The 27,242-nt window shown below is 43.3% G+C and overlaps 1 protein-coding gene across 1 annotated transcript in view; it reads left to right on the plus strand.

Moving 5' to 3' along the window:
- The first annotated feature begins 2,630 nt into the window (after positions 1-2,630).
- The window catches only part of fam151a (family with sequence similarity 151 member A), a 62,396-nt gene continuing 37,784 nt past the window's right edge, over positions 2,631-27,242 (plus strand). Inside the window, exons 1-4 of the mRNA XM_034182693.1 lie at positions 2,631-2,792; positions 4,774-4,923; positions 4,996-5,155; positions 10,082-10,139. Of these exons, the coding sequence (XP_034038584.1) occupies positions 2,684-2,792; positions 4,774-4,923; positions 4,996-5,155; positions 10,082-10,139 (477 nt within the window). The 5' untranslated portion in view covers positions 2,631-2,683. The remainder of the gene's footprint in view (positions 2,793-4,773; positions 4,924-4,995; positions 5,156-10,081; positions 10,140-27,242) is intronic.

Genomic DNA, 27,242 nt, shown 5'->3' on the forward strand with positions numbered 1-27,242 from the left:
ATTTGCAATGACAAGGGGCAGGATAACTTTCTATTTACTCATAGACTTCAGCTGGTGTCTTGGCATTCCATGCCTTCTTGCACCTCCCTCTCTTCATGTGTTCAATACTTTTTTTCCTGTGGCATTTCACATTATTACACATAACTTAATTTCTGTACTTACTTGCTTTGTTTTGTTTTTTCTTCTTCTTCTTTGCATGTGCGTATTACTTGGTTTGTGACTGACATCCAGTGAACATTTTGTGTCAGTAGCACTTTTAGAAATATATTTACTGAGAAAATGGTGATGGGTTACATACTTTTTTTTACACGCTGTATACACAGGTAGGCAACAAAAATCCTCCAATGACTGGCACAGTTAGTGAGATGCACCAGCGTTACTGTAGTATGCCTCATTACCTACAGTCTGCTGACGTGGACCTGCTAATTGCAGGTGACTTCAGTTGGCCAAGTTGATCAAGTGAGAAAATAATCCTAGTTTAAAATACTTACAGCACTAAATGAAACAATTGGGCTCCGTAGTCTCATTGTAGGGGCGGGTGATAAAGGGTTAAAATGAAAGCGTATGTGCTACTTCCATGGACAGGTGGATTATGGCCAGTTACTCATCTGCTCATTATTCACATTAAATCTCATTAATTTTTTTAATTAAGCAAATGGTTGAGAAAATCATTATGAGCCTAAGATGTCTCTACTTCAACAGAGTACTCAGCTCGTCCATAATAATTATGAGTTGGAGGTTTGGTCATTGCCTTGTGTCTTTTCAGTCGATGGATTGGTTTTATTCCTCTGTATTGTTCTGTGATCTATAGGGTGCGGCCTAACAGTGAGCGTCACACTCAAGAAAGGACAGCGATGAAAGACTTTATTTGGGCATTCTCACAAAACAGCAGCTGATCATCATATCTGTAGCAGTGGTGGCACTTCTGCTCATCATCATCATCACCGTTACATCTGTTACACTCTCTAAGAAGTCAGGTACAAAAAGAAAATGTCACCTTACACTGCTACACTTAAACACCTTTGAAAAAAATTATAAAGTAATATTGCAGCCTGTGGGCTTTTGATGTCTATTTCAATTGCAATTTCAGGGGCACTTCGAAAATAATAATATAATAATAATTTAAAATGGCTGTTTGTGCAAAATTTTGTCTGTTTTTTTTTTTTTTTTTTAGGTGGGGGGGGCAGTGTCGCCTGAGGAGTAATTTAGTGTAGAACCACCACTTTTAGATGCCAAACTCTTAACTATGTGCTGCTGTCGCAATAAATGTTATCAAATGTGAGTCGTCTAACTGATTACAATTCTTTGTTTTTTCTGGCTCAGCAAGTTTTCTCTGGATCATTAACAAATGATCCAGAATGCAGCTGTGAGACTTGATATGAGATCCTCAAAGAGGATAAGCCATGTTAACACCACAATAAATAAATGTGTGTTGGACAACATGTTGGGTGTTACTGATTCAGATGAACGGGGATTTCTGGGCTACAGCACTGAAAACACTGCAATAAAAATGTGAGTCCATCTGATTTTTAATAGGTCTTGAAATAGGGACTCTTGTGGATTGTTGTAGTGTACTTTTATTATTGGTGTTAATGATTGTATTACTGCATCTTATTTTATTTAATGCTTTGTTTCCAGGGAAAGCCCTACACAAACAGCCATTATTTTTAATCAATATTTTAGTGATTTTTATATATTTATTGGTATATACATGACAAGACCTCCTAAACAAAAATACATGCAACTTATACTCCAGAAAATACGAAATGTCTGTGTGTGTGTGTGTGTGTGTGTGTGTGTGTGGTGTGTGTGTGTGTGTGTGTGTGTGTGTGTGTGTGTGTGTGTGTGTGTGTGTGGTGTGTGTGTGTGTGTGTGTGTGTGTATGTAATAATGGACTCGTAAGTTCAGTGGTTAACGCTGTTGCTTCACATAGTCTATGAGCCAGCAGTCAATTTTGACATAATCAGCATCACTTAAGGGAATTGCAGCCTCAGTGTACCATGGCCTACATAAAAAATACATGATTATTGGGTGAACTAAAAGGATTAATAAATGGAATAGTTTTGATCGTGCTGAATGCATGGCCTCTAAAGTAAAAGTCAAATAAGGTCAACATCCATTGGATTCTGACATATGACATATGTTACCCCTGTCGCTTCCCCCCTTATCCTTTCTGTGGGTAGGTTGTATGTTTTCACCATGTTTGTGTGGACTCCCCCAGATGCTCTGTCTTTCTCCCACTTCCGAGGATATACAGATTTGGTGAACTGGGAATTTTCAATGGACCGTAGGTGTGTGAATGGGTTTCTTTGTCTATATGTGGCTTTCCGATAGATCGGGGCCCTGTCCACAGTGGACCCTTCCTCTTGTCCTAAGACTGTTGTAATAGGCTATAGACACCTACCCCCCCGCTGCCCCTTGATTGGAGTAAATGGATGTTGAAAAATAATGAATTTTGATGGGTTTAAACAATAAGTTTCAGCAATTTTGTACAATATCTTCACATGACTCTGTGTGTGTGTGTGTGTGTGTGTGTGTGTGTGTGTGTGTGTGTGTGTGTGTGTGTGTGTGTGTGTGTGTGTGTGTGTGTGTGTGTGTGTGTGTGTGTGTGTGTGTGTGTGTGTGTGTGTTGACTGACCACTCAGGTTCTTCAGGTCAGCCTTCGTTTTCTACTGGTGGAGACATGCTGAACTTTCTGGTTCAGATGGGTGACATCGGCGCTCCTGACGGCCTGTTGGCCACATGGTATCACCGAGCCAACACCAAAGAAGAAATGACTCAGGCTCTAGCAAGTAAATATACACAGGCCTACATTCTTTGAATGTTTTTTTGTTTTTGCAAGACTAATGAATATTTATTCTAATGAAGAGCACGGACTGCAGTGTTAACTCTGCAACCTGCTCCGTAGACTTTTTGAGTTTATTCAATTTTAAACATTTAATTTGAACTAGTTCACTGTCAAAACTAATCTCCTAAATTGAATAAGTCCAAAACATCTGTGCAGCAGGTCATCTTAAATTTCAAAGTTTTCATTGTTTTTTTTTTTCCTTTTTTACAGTGTGCCAGTGTCTAAACGTGTTCTGTCTCATAAGATTAATAGTGCTGCAGATAACCAAAACAATCACAGTTTGTGATAAAAGCATGAAATTTGGCACACATATTCTAAGTGAACTAATGTTTATTTACAGATATGGAGACATCCTGGAACTGACCTTCAATGAGCTACCAGGGATCAATAAAGAATTACACAGGGGTCAAAATTTACAAATGCTCCAATCATGTTGAAAACTATACCACCATATTTGTGTGATAAGAATTCTGAAAAGGTATAGTTTGGACTATCTATGACTGAAAATGGTAAAAAAAAAAAAAAAAAGGTGACTAAGGTCAGTTTCAGTTTGTACAGGGGTCAAAAGTTGAAGTTACCTCAATTTTGGTAAAAAGTGATACAAAATATTGGTTGAGCGAATAGGATTAATAAATGGAATAGTTCTGACTATGCTGAATGCTTAGTCTCCAACATAAACGTCAAACACGGTCGACGTCCATTGGATTCTATGACATGTGACATATGTTAACCCATAACATGATAACTAAGCAAGACATATGGTGCAAACTATTCATTCTTAAGATGCTATTAACTCATCCAATAATCTGCAAACTGAACAATTGTTATGGAAATTTTAGCTAAGCTGCACCACTATAAAACCATTATTTTTGAATGTCCCTGATCCAAAACTCATGCTTTCAGTGAGTTTCATATAATTTGAGTAATTAGTAAAACTTTTTTCCTGAGAGCAAACTGAAATTTTCCAGGATCCATTCTTTCATTTTGCCTCGTGTACAGTTGTGGTGGGACGTTTACATACACTCATCATGGGTATGAATGTCAGTGGAGATTTTGGCTTTTTAATGATGTCTTTGAACTGTTGTTTTTCCATCATGGAATGACATCATTAATAACTTTAAAAAACAAGTACTGGGTGCACAATCAGGGTCAAAATTATATAGACAGGCTCCAATATATAAACACATTCACTTAAATCTTTAATGTGGTATTTGAAGGTTCTACAGTATCTCTTAACATGACAAGGCCAAGATCATTCTTGTTCCGAACAGAAACAGTATTTTAACATTTCTGGTTTTGGGATGTTCTCGAACCGTTAGAACAACAAAAATATCTTTCCCGAACTGGTTAATAATGCTCCATGTCAGTTGTGGAACACTGAAGACACTGTATATGCCAGACCTATATGTGGCGCTGTAACACTCCCACAAAAAATAGAGAAGAAGACAATAGAGCATTCATATAAGGTGCTAATCAATGTATCAGTAGAAGTTACAACTTTCCAGAGCAGCACAATGAGTAAAATAAAGCCTTTTAAGAGAGCAAGGCTCCACGCTGATCATCTGAAATAGACTTATTGTATTTTTTTTTTTAAAGCCAAGCAGTGTGTTTTGTGCATTTAAAAAAAAAAAAAAACAGCGCTATGTGTTGCTCTCCACCTCACAGACTAAATGAAAGGTCACGCACTTTCATTGAATCAAGTTTGACTATTCCAAAAAATACCTTTTTTTGGGGGGGGGGGGGTTATATCAGAGTTTTCACATAATCTAGAGGCCACAGAGCCTTTCTCTTATTGTGCACATGTTTTGTTAGATTCTGTATAGATATTCAGGTCCAGACATAAGACGCAGACAGACAAATGCAGGTGGTCTTAAGTACAGCTGCTGTTTCACAAGGAATATTTGCTTAACTTTACATTGCCCCAGGTGATGCCATGATACTGGAGGCCGATGTCACTGTCGAAGGTTATGGGACAGCTTTAGAGAAGCCTATCCCCATCATGGCCCATCCTCCTCACATCTATAGTGACAACACTCTGGACCAATGGCTGGATTCTGTGCTCAACTCCAGAAAAGGTCACTTCCCACAAATCAGACGAGAGCGCTTTATTTGTGTTGTCATTTTAATATGTTGAATTTCCTTGACAGGCATCAAGTTGGACTTCAAGGCTATAGAGTCAGTTGGTGTGTCACTGGATCTACTGAATGCAAAGAACAGAAGTAAAGGAATAAACAGACCTTTGTGGCTCAATGCAGACATTGTCAGAGGTCCCGGTGCAAAACTCCTGCAGCCAGTCAATGGAACCAGGTAGATGATGTCTCACAAAAAAATAAGTGCAATACATCTTTTTTATTGTAGTGAGTTTGTCAGTTGGTGACATTATTGCATCCATCTTGAATACAGAACAATTTAGTGAGAAAGTGCATTTATTTTGAAATAAAATACAAAATAAAACAAATAATGCACAATAAAGGGTCCCAAGCTTGAGGTCCTTTTATGATGTAATAGATGCAATGGGCCCAGGTGCCTTCATTCAGCTGATCACTCCTCCCCACACCTGGACTCAATTAAGGCAAATACACAAGACTGGGATGGGAATCAACAATTACAAAGTAAATCTGTACATTTATCACTGACTCATTTATGGCTAACAGTGGTGTATACTTTGGACACATTGTCAATTTAGAACTACTTAAGGAAAGCTGTATTTACATGGGTTATTTTCTGTAACCCAAGCAGGGGTAGCTTTGGTGTCCACCAGACCTAGGCCAGGAAGGCCCGCCAGTCCACGGAATGGCACTGGGACTGGCACTGGCACCACGCTCAGTAATATCCCACAGACACCGTTCTGTTGCTGGGGACTTCAGTGCACGGTTGGTAGCGACTAGGGCTGCCACAAACGACTATTTTGATAGTCGACTAGTAAACAATTATTTTTGCGATTAGTTGACTAGTCGGATCATACGTAATTTCCTAAATTAAGGCCTGCAGCATTTTCCAGAAACGTCAGGGGATGAAAACATGAACATTTCCAAATCAGTGACTATTTCTTAGAGTTCATTTATATCAAATCATTCAGAAATACAAACAGTGTGGTACCAAACTCTTATAAAGAAGGAAAAAATACACAGACGTGCAGTAAAACTTTGATGTAAACTGAACAGAGCAATGCAGGCTGATTTGGCCACCCTATTTTTTGTATAAATAAGTCAGAATAAAATAAGAGGTAACTCACTTTGAAATGAATAAAACATATAGCTGCAGCTTATAATAACTTTGAAAAATAAAAATCAGCAGCTTGTATTTTTATTCTGACTCCAGTTCATTTTAGTGTGATGAAGTCATTTTTAAAAGTAATTTTTCTTTCTCCTCATCAGTCATGTTTTGTACTTGAACACTGCATTAAGCTTAAGATTTAATAAATACATACCTTTGGAAAATAACAGCTATTAAAGTTCGGATTTCTCACCTGCTTTTTGTGATCTGTGCCTCTGACATCAGTTTCTCCACAGCAGGGTTTTATTTTTAACCAGTGTATACGTAATTTTTGCTCAGTTCATTTATATATTCTCATTTTAGGATGTTTTAAGGATATTTGACAGTTTATATCATCTCATGATCTCGTAAATTCAGTACACGACACGCACATGGTGTGAACAGGACGGTGCCATCAGAACCACGCAGGTAGAGAAAGTGGAAAGAGAAGTAAAGGAGCAGCTCCATGTTTTGGTTTGTGTGTGTGTGGTGTGTCTGCGTGTGTGTGTGTTTTTTACATGTTCTCTCTGGTTAAAATCCTCTCTGCTCTGCGCTCTCTGTCTCAAGTGCACTGATGGTTCCCTCGCTCGCAGTCTGCAGCTAGTTGACTCCGCAAGCGCGCGCGCACACACACACACACACACCCACACCCTGACAGCTCTGTCGGTAAACTGCGCATTTTAAATGGCTTTGAACAAGACGGCCACTGTTTTAATCAGCCGTCTTTCCCAAAATTTGAACGTCCAAATGACGGCAGGACGGCTCGCTGCCTAAAACTATGAATTGAGAGAAAAACAAAGACTTAAATAAAATAAACGACTCGTCGACTAATAAATTAGTTGTCGACGGATCCAATAGTCGACATAGTCGTGACTAGTCAACTAGTTGTGGCAGCCCTAGTAGCGACAGTGCCTCATGTCCTGGAGTACTTGGAAGGTTTAGCTGTGGAACTTACAACAGTAATGGGGTACAAAGCACCCAGCAGTGGCAGGAACCCCACCGAAATCTACCAGTATGGTGGCGAAAGAATCACCAATGCATTGTATGATGTACTGTCCACTGTCTGGATGGAAAGAATCATCCCCCAGGACTTGAAGGACGCCATCATCATCCCAGTGTTCAAGAAGAAAGGAAGCAAACAAGAGTGTGGAAACTAGAGAGGGATATCACTGTTAACAAGTGCTGGCAAAGTCCTTGGAATAATCATCCTCAGCCAAATGTCTCCCATCTTCGATGCAGTGATTCCAGAAATGCGATCAGCCTTCTGTAGCAATCACTCCATAACAGATATGATCACTTTGCGCCAACTGCAGGAGAAAGCCATTGAATAGTATTTGCCCCTCCACGTGGTGTTTATTGACTTTACCAAAGTGTTTGATAATGTCATCAGAGAGTGCCTGTGGGCAGTCTTGAAACACTTTGGCTGCCCAACAGGCATTGTCAGACTTATCTTGCAGTTTCACACTGGCATGAAAGCCCAGGTGTCTTCTGCAGGCACCCTCTCTGACTCCAAGGCATGAAACAAGGGTGTGTCTTAGCCCCATCTCTCTTCTCCTTTTACCTCACTGCTGTGCTCGAGTTGTGCCCCCTCAATGACACTGTCTACCTGGACAGACGGTAAGCTCTTTAACCTTGCTTGGCTTGGGGCCAAAACCCGTACAAGAACCTTCTGTGCCAAGGAACTACTGTATGCTAATGATTCAGCCATGGTGGCACACTCACCCGATGAACTGCAATGCCTTCTCAATAACTTCAATGCTGCAGCATCGTGAGACCTAGGTCTCACTATCAATGTGAGGAAAACAGAGGTGATGTTCCAGCCCTCTCTGAGGTCACTGTACCGAACCATGACATCCTCTTGAATGGCACCAGACTTGGAATGGTCCAGCACGTCATATACCTAGGTAGTACCTTGTCACAGCACAACAGTCCTTGGCAAGGAGTCGAAAGAAGGATCTGGCGCCACAGCGTACAGTAAACTACAAGCAAAAATGTGTAAGAGGCCAGGAATTCCATGCAAACCAAGTGTAAGTGTAGAGAGCTGTGGTTCGCTCCTGTCTGCTTTACTTAGGCGAGAATTAGATCCTTTACCTGCTGCCACATGACGACTCCAGTGCACCCAAAAGCAACAGCTGAGGCACCTCATGAAAATACCTGGATGGACCGCATCCCTGATGTTGCACGTGCCACATACAGAGCGTCGAAGCCCTCCTTTCCCAGTGCCAACTGCGTTGGTGACCATATGGGCACATGATGATCACCGCCTTCTGAAGCAGTCTTCTATACAGAATATGATGGAAGGAAGAGAGGAGTAGGCAGACCCAAGCTGCGGTACAAAGGCTGCCTAAAAGCACCACCTTAAGGCTGGAGACATCCAAGTAGACTCCTGGGAAGCTCTTGCCAAGGACAGCCCCGAGTGGTGCGTGGCCATTGTGGACTGTCTCCCGCATTGAAGTCCGGCTTGAGGCAGAGGCAGCCGAAAGGAGCAGATGACCCACGACCCTGACATAACCCATTCCCCAGACTCTATCCTACCACTAGCCCTCACCTGCCCTTCTTGTGGCAGAGTCTGCCACACCGGATAGGGCTCATATCCCACCAGCAATGTTACCGGCCCTGTCTTACTCTCTCTTGAGTGACCACCAGCAGAAGATTTGGAGAAGTATATACCATGTAACATTTATTCAGTACACATATGTCCACCATGAACAACAGGCATTTTCCCCAATGACATTGTACGGTTTTCCGGCTAGCTCTTGGAATTCCACATTTGTGTCAATCTGCACTGTCAACCAGACTTGGTCTGAGGACAGCTAATACTAGTTACACTCCTCATAGGTACACGCAAGTAGCTCAGGGAGAAGGAGACCAGTATATAGACCTAGCTTTGATTCCCACCTGTCTATATTCTTGACAAAACACTTCATCTACATTGACCCAGTACCAGTTGTAAGGGGTACCAACCATGCCTGGGGAAGTAATCCATGTCAGACGAGATCCTGTCCAGGCATAGTCTCGACTCTCATCCAGTTAACCTTACAAATCTGTCGCCTCTGACCTATAGGACTTAAGTTTCCTTTCTTACTTCTCAGTACAAATTGTATAGCTCACAGGACCACAAAAAGGAGACATTTTATACACACACACACACACACACACACCCTATCAATTGATCGGTCAGTCAATAGATAGATCCTACTCCAGACCGAGACACAACTGGCTCAGACCATTAAGATCATATACATTTTTTAATATTACTGCAGCAATTAGCTCTCCATTTTTTGTGTTAAAGGTGAAAACACCCAACAAACCTAAGACAAACTGTGACAGTGACAATAACAGTATCAGTCATAATGGCAACAAGGAAAAGTGTCCATATAACAACAAGGAAATGAGGTTAATGAAAAGACAAGAAAAAAAAAAAAACAGGTCAGATCATGTGAAGTTCTGGAACATGCACCAGTCTAGCGGGTCATAGTATTCACCACACAATGGAACTACCCCGAGTCCTGGATAGCAGACAGATGCAGTCTATTCCCACTTTCAAGATGATTCCGGATTCGGATCAAGATTTCACTTTATATAGGCTTTACAGATTACGTAAAAAAATAAAAAAAGCTACTTCACAGATTGTCACCAAATTCGCACCACAGATAGATATTAGGGCATGGAAGACTCCACTGAATTTTGGAGGTGATTCGGATCCAGGTTCTGGCTTACGATTTCTCTTTATAGGGTTTTAAAGATTACATCAAAATAACTTCATGGATTCTTACCAAATTTGCACCACGGATAAATATCAGGCATAGAACACTCCACTGAATTTTGGAGGTGATCCGGATCCAGTTTGGCAGACATCAGAAAGCTCAGATTGTTCTTGTTACTTAAAGCATTCCTTGCTGCTATTTGAAAGTAGCTTTCCAACAATGTTTCCAATAGTATGTTGAATATTTTCTTTTTCTTTGTTACATTTTGCAGATTTTTGCAGCTGATTCAGGAAACATTTCCAGATGTGACTCTGTCTCCTGGATGGAAGGTATTAAATACTTTTCCAAGTCTGATTCGGATATATATATATACATACATACGAGGGCTGTCCATAAAGTATAGGTCCTTTTTATTTTTTCAAAAACTATATGGATTTCATTCATATGTTTTTACGTCAGACATGCTTGAACCCTCGTGCGCATGCGTGAGTTTTTCCACGCCTGTCGGTGACGTCATTCGCCTGTGAGCACTCCTTGTGGGAGGAGTCGTCCAGCCCCTCGTCAGAATTCCTTTGTCTGAGAAGTTGCTGAGAGACTGTCGCTTTCTTTGATCAAAATTTTTTCTAAACCTGTGAGACACATCGAAGTGGACATGGTTCGAAAAATTAAGCTGGTTTTCAGTGAAAATTTTAACGGCTGATGAGAGATTTTGAGGTGATTCTGTCGCTTTAAGGACTTCCCACGGAGCGAGACGTCGTGCGGATATTCCACTGTTAAAGGAGATTTTTTTAATGAAAGACGTGCGGGCGGATTGCAGCGTCGGCTCGCAGCCGCCGCAACACTCCGCCACAGGAAAAACACCTCCGTTGGAAGCCTTAAGGAGAAGTTGGAACATGTCCAGCTGTTAAACAATTTCTCATATACTCACTCCACTGAAAGCCATCAAAAGCCGCCTGGATTTTACAAATGGTTATCAACACGGAGGTATTTTTCCTGTGCCGCCGCACCGCGCCGGCTGAGTCCCGACGCGCAAGTCTTTCATTAAAAAAATCTCCTTTAACAGTGGAATATCGGATAAAATGCTGAAACCGACTTCTTCTGAAACTTCTCTGTTCTCTCACGACATCCTGGATCAATAGAACCTGAAATGTGGAGGTTTTCAGCTTGAAACAGGCTGACGATGGCGCCTGAGAGCGCTGCACGACGTCTCGCTCCGTGGGAAGTCCTTAAAGCGACAGTATCACCTCAAAATCTCTCATCAGCCGTTAAAATTTTCACCGAAAACCAGCTTAATTTTTCAAACCGTGTCCACTTCGATGTGTCTCACAGGTTTAGAAAAAATTTTGATCAAACAAAGCGCCAGTCTCTCAGCAACTTCTCAGACAAAGGAATTCCGACGAGGGGCTGGACGACTCCTCCCACAAGGAGTGCTCACAGGCGAATTACGTCACCGACAGGCGTGGAAAAACTCACGCATGCGCACGAGGGTTCAAGCATGTCTGACGTAAAAACATATGAATGAAATCCATATAGTTTTTGAAAAAAATAAAAAGGACCTACACTTTATGGACAGCCCTCGTATATATATACAGTGCATCACTTTTCTACTTTTTTGTTATATATGTGTGTGTATGTTTTTTTTTTCCTCAAACTTTTACATGCAATACCCCATAATCACAACGTGAATATGGTTCTTTGAGATTTTTGCAAAAAAATAAGAAGTTAGTTGTACAAAAGTATTCATAGCCTTTGCCATTAAGCTTAAAATTGAGCTCAGGTGCATCCTGTTTCCACTTATCATCCTTGAGATGTTTCTACAGCTTAGTTGGAGTCCATCTGTGGCAAATTCAGTTGATTGGACATGATTTGGAAAGACACACACCTGTCTACATATAAGGTCCCACAGTTGACAGTGCATATCAGAGCACAAACCAAATATGAAGTCAAAGGAATTGTCTGTAGACCTCCAAGACTAGTAAAGGGTACACAAACTAGTAAAGGGTACAAAAACATTTCTGCTGCTTTGAAGGTCCCACTGAGTACAGTGGCCTCCATCACCCATAAATGGAAGAAGTTCAGATCCACCATGACTCTTCCTAGAGCTGGCCGCCTATCTAAACTGAGTAATCTGGGAAGAAGGGCCTTAGTCAGGGAGGTGACCAAGAACCCCATGGTCACTGTGTCAGAGTTCCAGCATTCCTCTGTGGAGAGAGGAGAACCTTCCAGAAGGCCAACCATCTCTGCAGCAATCCACAAATCAGGCCTGTATGATAGAGTGGCCAGATGGAAGCCACTCCTTAGTAAAAGGCACATGGCAGCCCACCGGGAGTTTGCCATGAGAAACAAAATTCTCTGGTCTGATAAGACAAAGATTGAACTCTTTGGTGTGAATGCCAGGCGTCATGTTTGGAGGAAACCAGGTACCATCCCTACAGTGAAGCATGGTGGTTGCAGCATCATGCTGTGGGGGTGTTTTTCAGTGGCAGGGACTGGGAGACTCATTACGATTGAGGGAAAGATGAATGCAGCAATGTACAGACACATCCTGGATGAAAACCTGCTCTAAAGCGCTCTGGATCTCAGACTGGGGCGACGGTTCATCTTTCAGCAGGACAATGACCCATCATATTCAAGAAGACTTGAGGCTGTAATTGCTGCCAAAGGCGCGTCAACAAAGTACTGAGCAAAGGCTGTGAATACATATGTACATGTGATTTCTTGTACATGTGAATAAATTTGGAAAAATTAAAAAAAACTTTTTTCATGTCCTTATGGGGTATTGTGAGGAGAATGTGAGGGGAAAAATGATTTTCTGCATTTGGGAATAAGGCTATAACAGACTAAAATGTGGAAAATTTGAAGCTCTGTGAATACTTTCCGGATGCACTTTATACAACCCCAATTCCAATGAAGTTGGGATGTTGTGTAAAATATAAATAAAAACAGAATACAATGATTTGCAAATCCTCTTCAATCTATTTTCAATTGAATACACCACAAACACAAGATATTTAATGTTCAAACTGACGAAATGACATTTCTGTGCAAATATTTGCTCATTTTGAAATGGATGCCTGCAACAAGTTTTTAAAAAAAGTTGGGACGGGGCAACAAAAGACTGGAAAAGTTGATGAATGCGCAAAGAACACCTAATTGGAAACAGGTGAGCGTCATGATTGGGTATAAAAGGCGCATCCCCAAAAGGCTCAGCCATTCACAAGCAAAGAAGGGGTGAGGATCACCACTTTGTGAACAACTACATGAAAAAAATAGTCCAACAGTTTAATGTTTCTCAGTGTTCAATTGCAAGAAATTTAGGGATTCCATCATCTGCAGTCCATAATATACAACCCCAATTCCAATGAAGTTGGGACATTGTGTAAAATGTAAATAAAAACAGAATAAAATGATTTGCAGATCCTCTTCAACCTATATTCAGTTGAATACACTGCAAAGACAACATATTTAATGTTTAAACTGATAAACTTTATTGTTTTCGTGCAAATATTTGCTAATTTTGAAATGGATGCCTGCAACACGTTTCAAAAAAGTTGGGACAGTGGTATGTTTACCACTGTGTTACATCACCTTTCCTTCTAACAACACTCAATAAGCATTTGGGAACTGAGGACACTAACTGTTGAAGCTTTGTCGGTGGAATTCTTTCCCATTCTTGCTTGATGTATGACTTCAGTTGTTCAACAGTCCGGGGTCTGCGTTGTTGTATTTTGCGCTTCATAATGCGCAACACATTTTCAATGGGCGACAGGTCTGGATTGTAGACAGGCCAGTCTAGTACCTGCACTCTTTTACTACGAAGCCACGCTGTTGTAACACATGCAGAATGTGGCTTGGCATTGTCTTGCTGAAATAAGCAGGGATGTCCATGAAAAAGATGTTGCTTGGATGGCAGCTTGTGTTGCTCCAAAACCTGGATGTACCTTTCAGCATTGATGGTGCCATCACAGATGTGTAAGTTACCCATACCACGGACACTAACACACCCCCATACCATTACAGATGCTGGCTTTTGAAATTTGCACTGGTAACAAGCTGGATGGTCTTTTTCCTCTTTTGTCCAGAGGACATGACTCGAGGATTTCCAAAAACAATTTGAAATGTAGACTCATCAGACCACAGCACACTTTTCCACTTTGCATCTGTCCATTTCAAATGAGCTTGGGCCCAGAGAAGGCAGTGGTGTTTCTGGATGTTGTTGATGTATGGCTTTCGCTTTGCATGGTAGAGTTTTAACTTGCATTTGTAGACATAGAGATGAACTGTGTTAACTGACAGTGGTTTTCTGAAGTGTTCCTGAGCCCATGCGGTAAGATCCTTTACACAATGATGTCGGTTTTTAATGCAGTGCCGCCTGAGGGATCGAAAGTCACAGGCATTCAGTGTTGATTTTCGGCCTTGACGCGTATGTGTAGAAAGTTCTCCAGATTCTCTGAATCTTCTGATTATATTATGGACTGTAGATGATGGAATCCCTAAATTCCTTGCAACTGAACATAAGAAACATTGTTCTTAAACTGTTGGGCTATTTTTTCCTACGCAGTGGTGATCCTCGCCCCATCTTTGCTTGTTAATGGCTGAGCCTTTTGGGGATGCTCCTTTTATACCCAATCATGACACTTACAATTAGTGTCCTCAGTTCCCAAATGCTTATTGAGTGTTGTTAGAAGGAAAGGTGATGTAACACAGTGGTAAACATACCACTGTCCCAGCTTTTTTGAACGTGTTGCAGGCATCCATTTCAGAATTAGCAAATATTTGCACAAAAACAATAAAGTTTATCAGTTTGAACATTAAGTATCTTGTCTTTGTGGTGTATTCAATTGAATATAGGTTGAAGAGGATTTGCAAATCATTGTCTTGTTTTTTTTTTTTTTACATTTTACGCAACGTCCCAACTTCATTGCAATTGGGGTTGTAGTTAGCGCCATATTTATTTGGACAGTGAAACAATTTTTGTAATTTTCCCTCAGTGCCATCATAATGGTCATCACAATTTCGTCGTTTTGACCGTTGGGGTTTTTACGTAATTATTGTATGGCCTTGCCTTACAATATAAAGCGCCTTGGGGCAACTGTTTGTTGTGATTTGGCGCTATATAAATATAAATAAATAAATAAATAAATAAATTTAAAGACAGGGTTTTTTAGACAAGTCAGAGGACGCTTGACCGTTTCTAAACCACTGAATGTCTTGGACTTCATTTATCTCAATCACTATGAAACACAAACAGTATGTGTGTACACCTGCTGGGAATAGGTACAGTAGTGTTCAGAATAATAGTAGTGCTATGTGACTAAAAAGATTAATCCAGGTTTTGAGTATATTTCTTATTGTTACATGGGAAACAAGGTACCAGTAGATTCACTAGATTCTCACAAATACAACAAGACCAAGCATTCATGATATGCACACTCTTAAGGCTATGAAATTGGGCTATGAGCAAAAAAAGTAGAAAAGGGGGTGTTCACAATAATAGTAGCATCTGCTGTTGACGCTACAAACTCAAAACTATTATGTTCAAACTGCTTTTTTAGCAATCCTGTGAATCACTAAACTAGTATTTAGTTGTATAACCACAGTTTTTAATGATTTCTTCACATCTGCAAGGCATTAATTTTGTTGGTTTGGAACCAAGATTTTGCTCATTTACTTATAGTAGAGAAGCTTGAATGTTCGACTGGAATGGGTTGCTTGACGCGAGGACGTTTCGCTTCAAACCGCAGAAGCTTCCTCAGCTAAAATTCTTGCTCTGGAAGTCTGACTTCTGTCTGACTCTTGTAGAGACGAATGAACAGAAGTCAACAAAAGCTTGAGTTTTAAACCTAACCACACCCCTCCTACTGAGAGGCAAACTGCTATAGGCTAGTGACTAAACAATAGCTCTAATTAGCAACTATTGTGCTCTAGTTAGCACTCTCCTAATGACAGGGCAGCTGTCCCTCCTAATGAAGGGATGGATGCCTTTCTTGATGGCTCCCTTGATGACTTTCGTGATGACGTGAATGACTCATTACCATGAACAAAAGACTGAAACTCCTTTGACCTGATTACCCCATTGTAAACAGGGGACAAAGCGTGTCTCAGACCCCCTCCCCGGTTAAGGCTGGGTTTCAAACGTTTCACAAAGAATGCCTCCTTGACCCCTCTCTCAAACCATTTCTTCTCTCTGGCTAATATTTTAACTTCCTTGTCCTCAAACGTGTGGTTAGTGTCTTTAAGGTGGAGATGAACTGCAGACTGAGGTCCACTGGTGCCCTCTCTGCGGTGCTGGTATAGCCTTTTGTGTAAAGGTTGCTTAGTCTCACCTATGTAGTGTTCGTTACAGTTTTGCTGACATCTGATAGAATATACTACATTGCTCTGTTTGTAACTAGGGATCATGTCCTTAGGGTGAACTAATTTCTGTCTCAAGGTCTTAATCGGTTTAAAGTAAACTGGGATTTTGTGCTTTCTGAAGATCCTCTGTAGTTTTTCCCCTACTCCTGCTAAATAAGGGAGAGACACTCCTCTTCTTCTTGTCTTCGTCTCTTGTCTGTCTATCTGGTCTCTTTGAACTCTGGGACTTCTGCACTTTGTCCAGGGACCATCGTGGGTACCCACATACTGTGAGGGCTTTCTGGACACATTGTTGTTCTTTAGCCCTTCCCTCTGCCATTGTGGGCACCTGTAGGGCTCTGTGTTGAAGCGTCCTGATCACCCCGAGCTTGTGTTCAAGGGGGTGGTTTGAGCCAAAGAGCAGATATTGGTCATTGTGAGTTGGTTTTCTGTAAACCCCTGTCTGGAGCTGCCTGTTCTCTCCAATCGTAACATCACAGTCCAAGAAGGCTAAATGGTTGTTTCTGGCATCCTCACGTGTGAACTTGATGTTGGTGTCCACCGAGTTGATGTGTTCTGTAAAGTCTTCAACTTCCTGTTGCTTGATTTTAACCCATGTGTCATCAACATATCTGAAACAGTGACTGGGAGAGATGCCCGTGAAAGACGTCAAGGCTGTCTTCTCCACTCACTCCATGTACAGATTGGCCACAATGGGGGATACCGGAGACCCCATCGCACAACCATGAATCTGCCTGTAGTAATTCCCCCTAAACAGGAAATATGTGGTGTTGAGACAGATCTCCAAGAGTTGGCAGATGTGGTCTGGTGTGAGTTTGGTCCTTTCAAGTAGAGACACATCCTCCAGCAGTCTCTGCCTCACAGCTGAGACGGCCTCAGCGGTGGGGATGCAGGTGAACAATGATGTCACATCAAATGACACCATAGTTTCATCTGCCTCCAGCTGTAGGTCCTTGATCTTGTGTGTTCTCCACATGGTGGTCTGAGTTACCCACTAGAGGAGCCAAAATTCACTTGAGGTGCTTGGCCAAATTGTACATGATGGAGTCTGTGCTACATACAATAGGCCTGAGTGGCACATCCTGTTTGTGGATTTTGGGCAGTCCATAGATGCACGGAGTGGCGTCCCTAGGGTACAGTCTGTAGTATGTCTGCCTGTCGATGAGTCCCTCTTTCTCCAGGTTTTGGAGGTAGCTAATGATTTTCTTCTTATAGCCGCTCGTGGGGTCTCTCTTCAGACGTTCGTATGTATTGGAGTCACTGAGCAAGTTGTTGATCTTGGCCTCGTAGTCCAATGTGTTCAGGACCACCGTGCATCTGCCTTTATCCGCTGGCAGGATAAGGATGCTTTGGTCCTTTTGCAGTGCTGACAAAGCTTTCCGTTCTTCTCCTGTGATTTTGGACGGAGGCTTAGCACTGTTCAGCACTGCTGTGACTCTTAGTTGGAGGTCCCCAGCTTCTGACTCTGACAAACTGTTATGTTTAATGGCTGACTCTACTGCAGTGATGTAATCTACTGTCAGTATATGTTTAGGGGTCACTGAGAAATTTAGTCCTTTAGCGAGCACATCCTTTTCTGTCTGTGTACGAACCCTGTTGGAGAGAGTCTTTACCCAAATTTTTGGTCCATTTTAAAGCACTGGAGATCATTGTAGATGAACAGCCTATAATTTTTTGCACCTGAGTATAAGTTTCCCCTCTCCAATCAACTTTTTAATCAAACTACACTGTTCTTCTGAACAATGTCTTGAATGTCCCATTTTCCTCAGGCTTTCAAAGAGGAAAGCATGTTGGGAAAGTGAAGTACACGGACCCACGCCAGGGGGCGTAAATGAACGGCCAGTAGGAAGTCCAAATAAATAACAATTTATTCTGCAAATGTGCACACACAACCAGATATACATTTAGTCTGTCAATCACAAAACTCGGTGACGAGTGGGCAGGCCCGAGGGTAGGAGACGCCTAACCAGAGAAGAGCCGGGACCCACAAGGTTCCACCGCCAACGGAGATCTGTAACACACTGGAGCCGCCAAGTCCTGAGTCCCCAGGTGGCCACCGCTTCCAGCTGTCAGATCCGGTACTGCTGGCAGGAAAAGAGACAGGTTAAAGGTGGGTGTGTGTACACCCAGAAAACAGTCAGCAAAAATACAGTTCCTTCCTGAGGGAAAAACATCCACCTCCAAACACAGGAACACAGAGTACGTGCAGTGCCTTATGTATCACTTAAATCAAGTCTGCAGTGAGGAGTGGAGACGCCAACTCCTCCAGCTTTCACAAACTCGGCTACAAGCTGCAAGTGTACAAAAGGTTACGACTGCAAAAAGGTCAGATGCAAAAACGTGTGCGTACGGCACAAAACGGCTGAGTTGTTTACCTTGAGGGTAAGCAGATAACTCGGCAGAGGTATGGTGTCTCTCCCAGGCCTTTATGGATGATGCTGATGAATAATGGGTGACAGCTGTCAGATGCGGTGCTCCTGTAAGGCGACTACGCCCTCTCATGCCTGAAACCCGACGACAGGCAGGGTGCCCTCTGGTGGTGAGCCAGCAGTACCTCCTCTTCGGGCGGCCCACACAACAGGGCCCCCATTAACGTGCGCCTCCTGGCGCCCGACCCGGCTTGTTGGGGTGTCGCTGGTAGAAGTCGGCCAGGAGAGCCGAATCCAGGATGAAGCTCCTCTTCACCCAGGAGCGCTCTTCAGGTCCGTACCCCTCCCAATCCACCAGATACTGGTAACCCCGACCCCTCCGGCGAACATCAAGGAGCCTCCTTACTGTCCAGGCTGGCTCGCCGTCGATGATGCGGGCAGGAGGCGGTGCTGATCCGGGGGTGCAGAGGTCTGATGTGTGATATGGTTTGACCTTTGAAACGTGGAACACAGGATGTATCCGCAGTGAAGCAGGGAGTCTGAGCTTCACTGCAGCCGGACTGATGACTTTTATGATGGGGAATGGTGCAATGTAGCGATCAGTCAACTTGGGTGAGTTCGTGTGCAGAGGGATGTTTTTGGTGGAAAGCCAGACCTCCTGCCCAGGCTGGTAAGCGGGGGCCGGGGCTTGTCGGCAGCCTGCATGGGTCTTCGCCCGCGTCCGGGCTCTCAGAAGGGCAGAGCGGGCTGTCCGCCACACCCGCCGGCACCTTCTGAGGTGGGCCTGGACCGAGGGGACCTTGACCTCTCCCTCCACAGCTGGGAATAATAGGGGCTGGTACCCCAAACACACTTCAAATGGGGAGAGGCTGGTCGCTGATGAGATCTGGCTGTTGTGGGCATACTCGATCCAGGCCAGGTGTTGACTCCAGGCCGTAGGGTGTGCGGAGGTTACACACCTCAGGGCCTGCTCCAGATCTTGTTTAGCACGCTCTGCTTGTCCGTTGGTCTGGGGGTGGTACCCGGACAACAGGCTTGCGGTGGCCCCCAGTTCCCTACAGAAACTCCTCCAGACTTGCGAGGAGAACTGGGGACGACGATGTCAGTTGGGATACCATGCAGACGCACAGCGTGGTGGACCAGGAGGTCTGCGGTCTCTTGGGCCGTCGGGAGCTTCGGGAGGGCCACGAAGTGGGCCACCTTGGAGAACCGGTCCACTATCGTCAGGATGGTTGTCATTCCCTGGGACGCAGGGAGGCCCAGAACAAAGTCCAGGCCGATGTGCGACCAGGGGCGTCGAGGCACGGGCAACGGCTGGAGGAGTCCCTTCTCTGTCTGATGGACGGCCTTGCCCCTGGCACATGTTGTGCAGGCCCGGACATAATCCCGGACGTTTGCTTCCATTGATGCCCACCAGAACCGCTGCTGGACCACCGCCATGGTTCTTCGCACCCCTGGATGGCAGGAGAGCTTGGAACCGTGACAGAAGTCCAAAACTGCAGTCCTTGCGTCTGGTGGGACGTACAATCAGTTAGTTGGTCCACCGCCGGGGTCCGGGTGACAAGTCAGGGCCTCCCTGAACACTTCCTCTATGTCCCACGTGAGTGTGGTGACAACAGTGGACGAGATGGTGGCAAGATGGTGTCCGGTGGATCCAACAGCTCTGTTTTAACCTCCTCTTCATGCACCCGGGACAGTGCGTCAGACCCCTGGTTTTTGGTCCCGGGGCAATAGGTGATCTGGAAGTTAAAACGACCAAAAAACAGTGACCAACGGGTTGCCTGGGGTTCAGACGCTTAGCGGTCCATATGTACTCCAGGTTCCGATGGTCAGTGAAAACCGTGAATGGAACCACAGCTCCCTCCAACAGGTGTCTCCACTCCTCAAGGGCCTCTTTCACCGCCAGGAGTTCCCGATTGCCGACGTCATAGTTCCGCTCTGCCGGGTCAACCTGCGGGAGAAATAGGTACAAGGGTGGAGAACCTTATTGGACTCCCTGCTCTGGGACAGCACGGCTCCTATCCCTGAGTCAGAGGCATCCACTTCAACAACGAACTGGCGGTTAGGATCGGGCTGCACCAGAACTGGCGCAGTCAAAAACCGGTGTTTCAACTCCCTAAATGCGGCTTCGCACCAATCCGACCAGGTGAAGGGGACTTTTGTGGAGGTCAGGGCTGTAAGGGGACCAACTACCTGACTATAGCCCTTAATGAACCTCCTGTACCTCCTGTATAAAATTATGATATACCCCGCAAACTGTTCATATATAAGCACTCCGAGAGGTTCGGGTAGAGGTGGTGGAGTAGCTTTGGTTTTTAAAAACCGATTCAAGGTACAGTCAATCCCTGTTCAGCGCATTTCATCATTTGAAGTTCAGTGCATAAAAGTTGACTCCACGACAACCCCACTGGTGTGTGTACTTGTATACCGACAGCCAAAATCAGGTAAAAACTTCATAAATTACTTTTCAACTCTCCTGTCTCTGTTGTGAAAGTGTAGTGACACGGACCCACAACAGGGGGCGCAAATGAACGGTCAATAGCTGAGCCAAAAAGTAACAATTTAATGTTGTGAAGGTGCACAACGAATATAAAGACAATCTCAGAATCTGATAACAGTCAATCCACAAAGGTGACGTGTGGGCAGGCTCGAGGATAGAAGACGTCTGTCCTGAGAAGAGCCGGAACCACACGATTTCCGCCGCCACTGAACCTGGTGAATACTGGAGCCGCCAAGTCCCAAATTCCCAGGTGATCACCGTCCCCGACTGTCGGATCTGGTACTGCTGACGAAGAGCAAAGACAGTCAAGTGTGGGTGTGTGTACACCCCGTAACAACAACGGTGGGAATGCCACCTCCACCTCTAATACACACTCGTGCAGCGTCTGTGTAACCACTTATCTGACGGGAAGTAGGACAAACAGTCGCGATCCACGCCGGTCCTCCGGTTAGACAGCTGCAACACAATCAATCAATACAGGCAGAGAAAGTTACCGCCATAGAAGTACAATATCTCGGCGATGAGGTGGAGATGACGTCTGGGTTTTATGGAGTGAGATGATGAAGAATGAGTGACAGCTGTCAGGAAATAATGAGTGACAGCTGTCACTCCCGGCTGTGTCCGTGGCGGCAGCGCCCTCTCATGCCTGAAGCCTGCACTTCAGGCAGGGCGCCCTCTGGTGGTGGGCCAGCAGTACCTCCTCTTCTGGCGGCCCACACAACAGGCTCATTATGTTACATTCTATGACCGATTGTTGGTTTTAGGTGATTTTAATATTTATGTCTGCTGCCCTGGAAAACCCATGGTTAGCGAGTTTTGTTCTTTATTGGAATCTTTTGGCCTTACCCAACACATTAATCAGCCAACCCATGTTCATGGCCACACTCTAGATCTCATTTTAACCTATGGGTTTTCCATTGATTCCATGTGCTTTGAGGACATATCTATCTCAGATCATATGCCTATTGTGTTCAATGTAAAGTTATGTCACCCCTTGTTTACAACCAGATCCTTGAGCCATTACTCCCGTCACATTAACTCTTGCACTGTAAAGAATTTCTCTGAATTTTATTTATCAAATGACATTACCACTAGTCTTTCCACTGCACATCAGCTACTCTCTAGTCCAGAGGAGTTGATGCTTCTTTTTAATAATTCCTGTGTTGCCATCTTAGACACTGTGGCCCCTCTTAAATTCAGACGTGCCAATTTGAAATCCCAACAGTGGCATGATGAATCTACCCGCCTCCTCAGGCAGGTTTGCTGTAGAGCTGAGCGGAAATGGAAGAAAGACCACCTCATGCTGTCTGTAGAAATTTTCAAAACTTCTCTGTTAGATCAGCTCTTTGCTCTTGCTTGCCTCTACTGGTGGTTGGCTCTCACTGCGGTATTGTATCACTTCCTGTTCCGGAGCACAGCGGTGTTTTTCTGTATCTGTTAGCTGTTTAATCTGTGCAGTTAGATTGATCTAGTTATCTAGATTACGATTTGTTTCACAGTGTAATCTTCACGTGCCTTAACTAAAGCACTCCTTCTGCTGAATCACCTCTAAATTATTTACACATTATTCACTTTGTGTGTTTTTAGGAATCCGCTAGCTTAGCGCAGCTACTAGCTCTTAGCCGGTTTAGCATGGCGGCTTCTCCTGTCTCTCCCGCACTTTTCTGCTCTGGGTGTGAAATGTTTAGTTATTCCTCGGCCTCCTTTAGCAGTAATGGTACTTGTAATAAGTGTAGCTTATTCGTAGCTTTGGAGGCCAGGCTAGGCGAATTGGAGACTCGGCTCCGCACCGTGGAAAATTCTACAGCTAGCCAGGCCCCTGTAGTCGGTGCGGACCAAGGTAGCTTAGCCACCGTTAGTTCCCCCCTGGCAGATCCCGAGCAGCCGGGAAAGCAGGCTGACTGGGTGACTGTGAGGAGGAAGCGTAGTTCTAAACAGAAGCCCCGTGTACACCGCCAACCCGTTCACATTTCTAACCGTTTTTCCCCACTCGACGACACACCCGCCGAGGATCAAACTCTGGTTATTGGCGACTCTGTTTTGAGAAATGTGAATTTAGCGACACCAGCAACCATAGTCAATTGTCTTCTGGGGGCCAGAGCAGGCGACATTGAAGGAAATTTGAAACTGCTGGCTAAGGCTAAGCGTAAATTTGGTAAGATTGTAATTCACGTCGGCAGTAATTGGTTACGCCAATCGGAGGTCACTAAAATTAACATTGAATCGGTGTGTAACTTTGCAAAAACAATGATGGACTCTGTAGTTTTCTCTGGGCCCCTCCCCAATCGGACCGGGAGTGACATGTTTAGCTGCATGTTCTCCTTGAATTGCTGGCTGTCTGAGTGGTGTCCAAAAAATGAGGTGGGCTTCATAGATAATTGGCAAAGCTTCTGGGGAAATCCTGGTCTTGTTAGGAGAGACGGCATCCATCCCACTTTGGATGGAGCAGCTCTCATTTCTAGAAATCTGGCCAATTTTCTTAAATCCTCCAAACCGTGACTATCCAGGGTTGGGACCAGGAAGCAGAGTTGTAGTCTTACACACCTCTCTGCAGCTTCTCTCCCCCTGCCATCCCCTCATTACCCCATCCCCGTAGAGACGGTGCCTGCTCCCAGACCACCAATAACCAGCAAAAATCTATTTAAGCATAAAAATTCAAAAAGAAAAAATAATATAGCACCTTCAACTGCACCACAGACTAAAACAGTTAAATGTGGTCTATTAAACATTTGGTCTCTCTCTTCTAAGTCCCTGTTGGTAAATGATATAATAATTGATCAACATATTGATTTATTCTGCCTTACAGAAACCTGGTTACAGCAGGATGAATATGTTAGTTTAAATGAGTCAACACCCCCGAGTCACACTAACTGTCAGAATGCTCGTAGCACGGGCAGAGGATTAGCAGCAATCTTCCATTCCAGCTTATTAATTAATCAAAAACCCAGACAGAGCTTTAATTCATTTGAAAGCTTGACTCTTAGTCTTGTCCATCCAAATTGGAAGTCCCAAAAACCAGTTTTATTTGTTATTATCTATCGTCCACCTGGTCGTTACTGTGAGTTTCTCTGTGAATTTTCAGACCTTTTGTCTGACTTAGTGCTTAGCTCAGATAAGATCATTATAGTGGGCGATTTTAACATCCACACAGATGCTGAGAATGACAGCCTCAACACTGCATTTAATCTATTATTAGACTCAGTTGGCTTTGCTCAAAATGTAAATGAGTCCACCCACCACTTTAATCATATCTTAGATCTTGTTCTGACTTATGGTATGGAAATAGAAGACTTAACAGTATTCCCTGAAAACTCCCTTCTGTCTGATCATTTCTTAATAACATTTAAGAAATGTTAAATGTTCACTTCGCTCTCAGACTGCAGGCTTACTTGTAGTTCCTAGGGTTTGTAAGAGTAGAATGGGAGGCAGAGCCTTCAGCTTTCAGGCTCCTCTCCTGTGGAACCTGCTCCCAATTCAGATCAGGGAGACAGACACCCTCTCTACTTTTAAGATTAGGCTTAAAACTTTCCTTTTTGCTAAAGCTTATAGTTAGGGCTGGATCAGGTGACCCTGAACCATCCCTTAGTTATGCTGCTATAGACGTAGACTGCTGGGGGGTTCCCATGATGCACTGTTTCTTTCTCTTTTTGCTCTGTATGCACCACTCAGCATTTAATCATTAGTGATCGATCTCTGCTCCCCTCCATAGCATGTCTTTTTCCCGGTTTTTTCCCTCAGCCCCAACCAGTCCCAGTAGAAGACTGCCCCTCCCTGAGCCTGGTTCTGCTGGAGGTTTCTTCCTGTTAAAAGGGAGTTTTTCCTTCCCACTGTAGCCAAGTGCTTGCTCACAGGGGGTCGTTTTGACCGTTGGGGTTTTACATGGTTGTTGTATGGCCTTGCCTTACAGTGTAGAGCGCCTTGGGGCAACTGTTTGTTGTGATTTGACGCTATATAAAAAAAAAATTGATTGATTGATTGATTTACATTTACTCTGATGGACTACCCAGCAGTGGGGAATAAGTTTCATCACACTAGAAGTCTTTCAGAAAGCGCTGTAACTAGGTTTAAGGATATGATTCCTTCTTTATGTTCTCTAATGCCATATACCAACACAGTGCAGAGTAGCTACCTAAACTCTGTAAGTGAGATAGAGTATCTCGTCAATAGTTTTACATCCTCATTGAAGACAACTTTGGATGCTGTAGCTCCTCTGAAAAAGAGAGCTTTAAATCAGAAGTGCCTGACTCCGTGGTATAACTCACAAACTCGTAGCTTAAAGCAGATAACCCGTAAGTTGGAGAGGAAATGGCGTCTCACTCATTTAGAAGATCTTCACTTAGCCTGGAAAAAGAGTCTGTTGCTCTATAAAAAAGCCCTCCGTAAAGCTAGGACATCTTTCTACTCATCACTAATTGAAGAAAATAAGAACAACCCCAGGTTTCTTTTCAGCACTGTAGCCAGGCTGACAAAGAGTCAGAGCTCTATTGAGCTGAGTATTCCATTAACTTTAACTAGTAATGACTTCATGACTTTCTTTGCTAACAAAATTTTAACTATTAGAGAAAAAATTACTCATAACCATCCCAAAGATGTATCGTTATCTTTGGCTGCTTTCAGTGATGCTGGTATTTGGTTAGACTCTTTCTCTCCGATTGTTCTGTCTGAGTTATTTTCATTAGTTACTTCATCCAAACCATCAACATGTTTATTAGACCCCATTCCTACCAGGCTGCTCAAGGAAGCCCTACCATTATTCAATGCTTCGATCTTAAATATGATCAATCTATCTTTGTTAGTTGGCTATGTACCACAGGCTTTTAAGGTGGCAGTAATTAAACCATTACTTAAAAAGCCATCACTTGACCCAGCTATCTTAGCTAATTATAGGCCAATCTCCAACTTTCCTTTTCTCTCAAAAATTCTTGAAAGGGTAGTTGTAAAACAGCTAACTGATCATCTGCAGAGGAATGGTCTATTTGAAGAGTTTCAGTCAGGTTTTAGAATTCATCATAGTACAGAAACAGCATTAGTGAAGGTTACAAATTATCTTCTTATGGCCTCGGACAGTGGACTCATCTCTGTGCTTGTTCTGTTAGACCTCAGTGCTGCTTTTGATACTGTTGACCATAACATTTTATTACAGAGATTAGAGCATGCCATAGGTATTAAAGGCACTGCGCTGCGGTGGTTTGAATCATATTTGTCTAATAGATTACAATTTGTTCATGTAAATGGGGAATCTTCTTCACAGACTAAAGTTAATTATGGAGTTCCACAAGGTTCTGTGCTAGGACCAATTTTATTCACTTTATACATGCTTCCCTTAGGCAGTATTATTAGACGGTATTGTTTAAATTTTCATTGTTACGCAGATGATACCCAGCTTTATCTATCCATGAAGCCAGAGGACACACACCAATTAGCTAAACTGCAGGATTGTCTTACAGACATAAAGACATGGATGACCTCTAATTTCCTGCTTTTAAACTCAGATAAAACTGAAGTTATTGTACTTGGCCCCACAAAGCTTAGAAACATGGTGTCTAATCAGATCCTTACTCTGGATGGCATTACCCTGACCTCTAGTAATACTGTGAGAAATCTTGGAGTCATTTTTGATCAGGATATGTCATTCAAAGCGCATATTAATCAAATATGTAGGACTGCTTTTTTGCATTTACGCAATATCTCTAAAATTAGAAAGGTCTTGTCTCAGAGTGATGCTGAAAAACTAATTCATGCATTTATTTCCTCTAGGCTGGACTATTGTAATTCATTATTATCAGGTTGTCCTAAAAGTTCCCTAAAAAGCCTTCAGTTAATTCAAAATGCTGCAGCTAGAGTACTAACGGGGACTAGAAGGAGAAAGCATATCTCACCCATATTGGCCTCTCTTCATTGGCTTCCTGTTAACTCTAGAATAGAATTTAAAATTCTTCTTCTTACTTATAAGGTTTTGAATAATCAGGTCCCATCTTATCTTAGGGACCTCATAGTACCATATCACCCCAATAGAGCGCTTCGCTCTCAGACTGCAGGCTTACTTGTAGTTCCTAGGGTTTTTAAGAGTAGAATGGGAGGCAGAGCCTTCAGCTTTCAGGCTCCTCTCCTGTGGAACCAGCTCCCAATTCAGATCAGGGAGACAGACACCCTCTCTACCTTTAAGATTAGGCTTAAAACTTTCCTTTTTGCTAAAGCTTATAGTT

This window comes from Thalassophryne amazonica, chromosome 12, assembly GCF_902500255.1.
Source record: "Thalassophryne amazonica chromosome 12, fThaAma1.1, whole genome shotgun sequence".
Lineage (NCBI taxonomy): Eukaryota > Metazoa > Chordata > Actinopteri > Batrachoidiformes > Batrachoididae > Thalassophryne > Thalassophryne amazonica.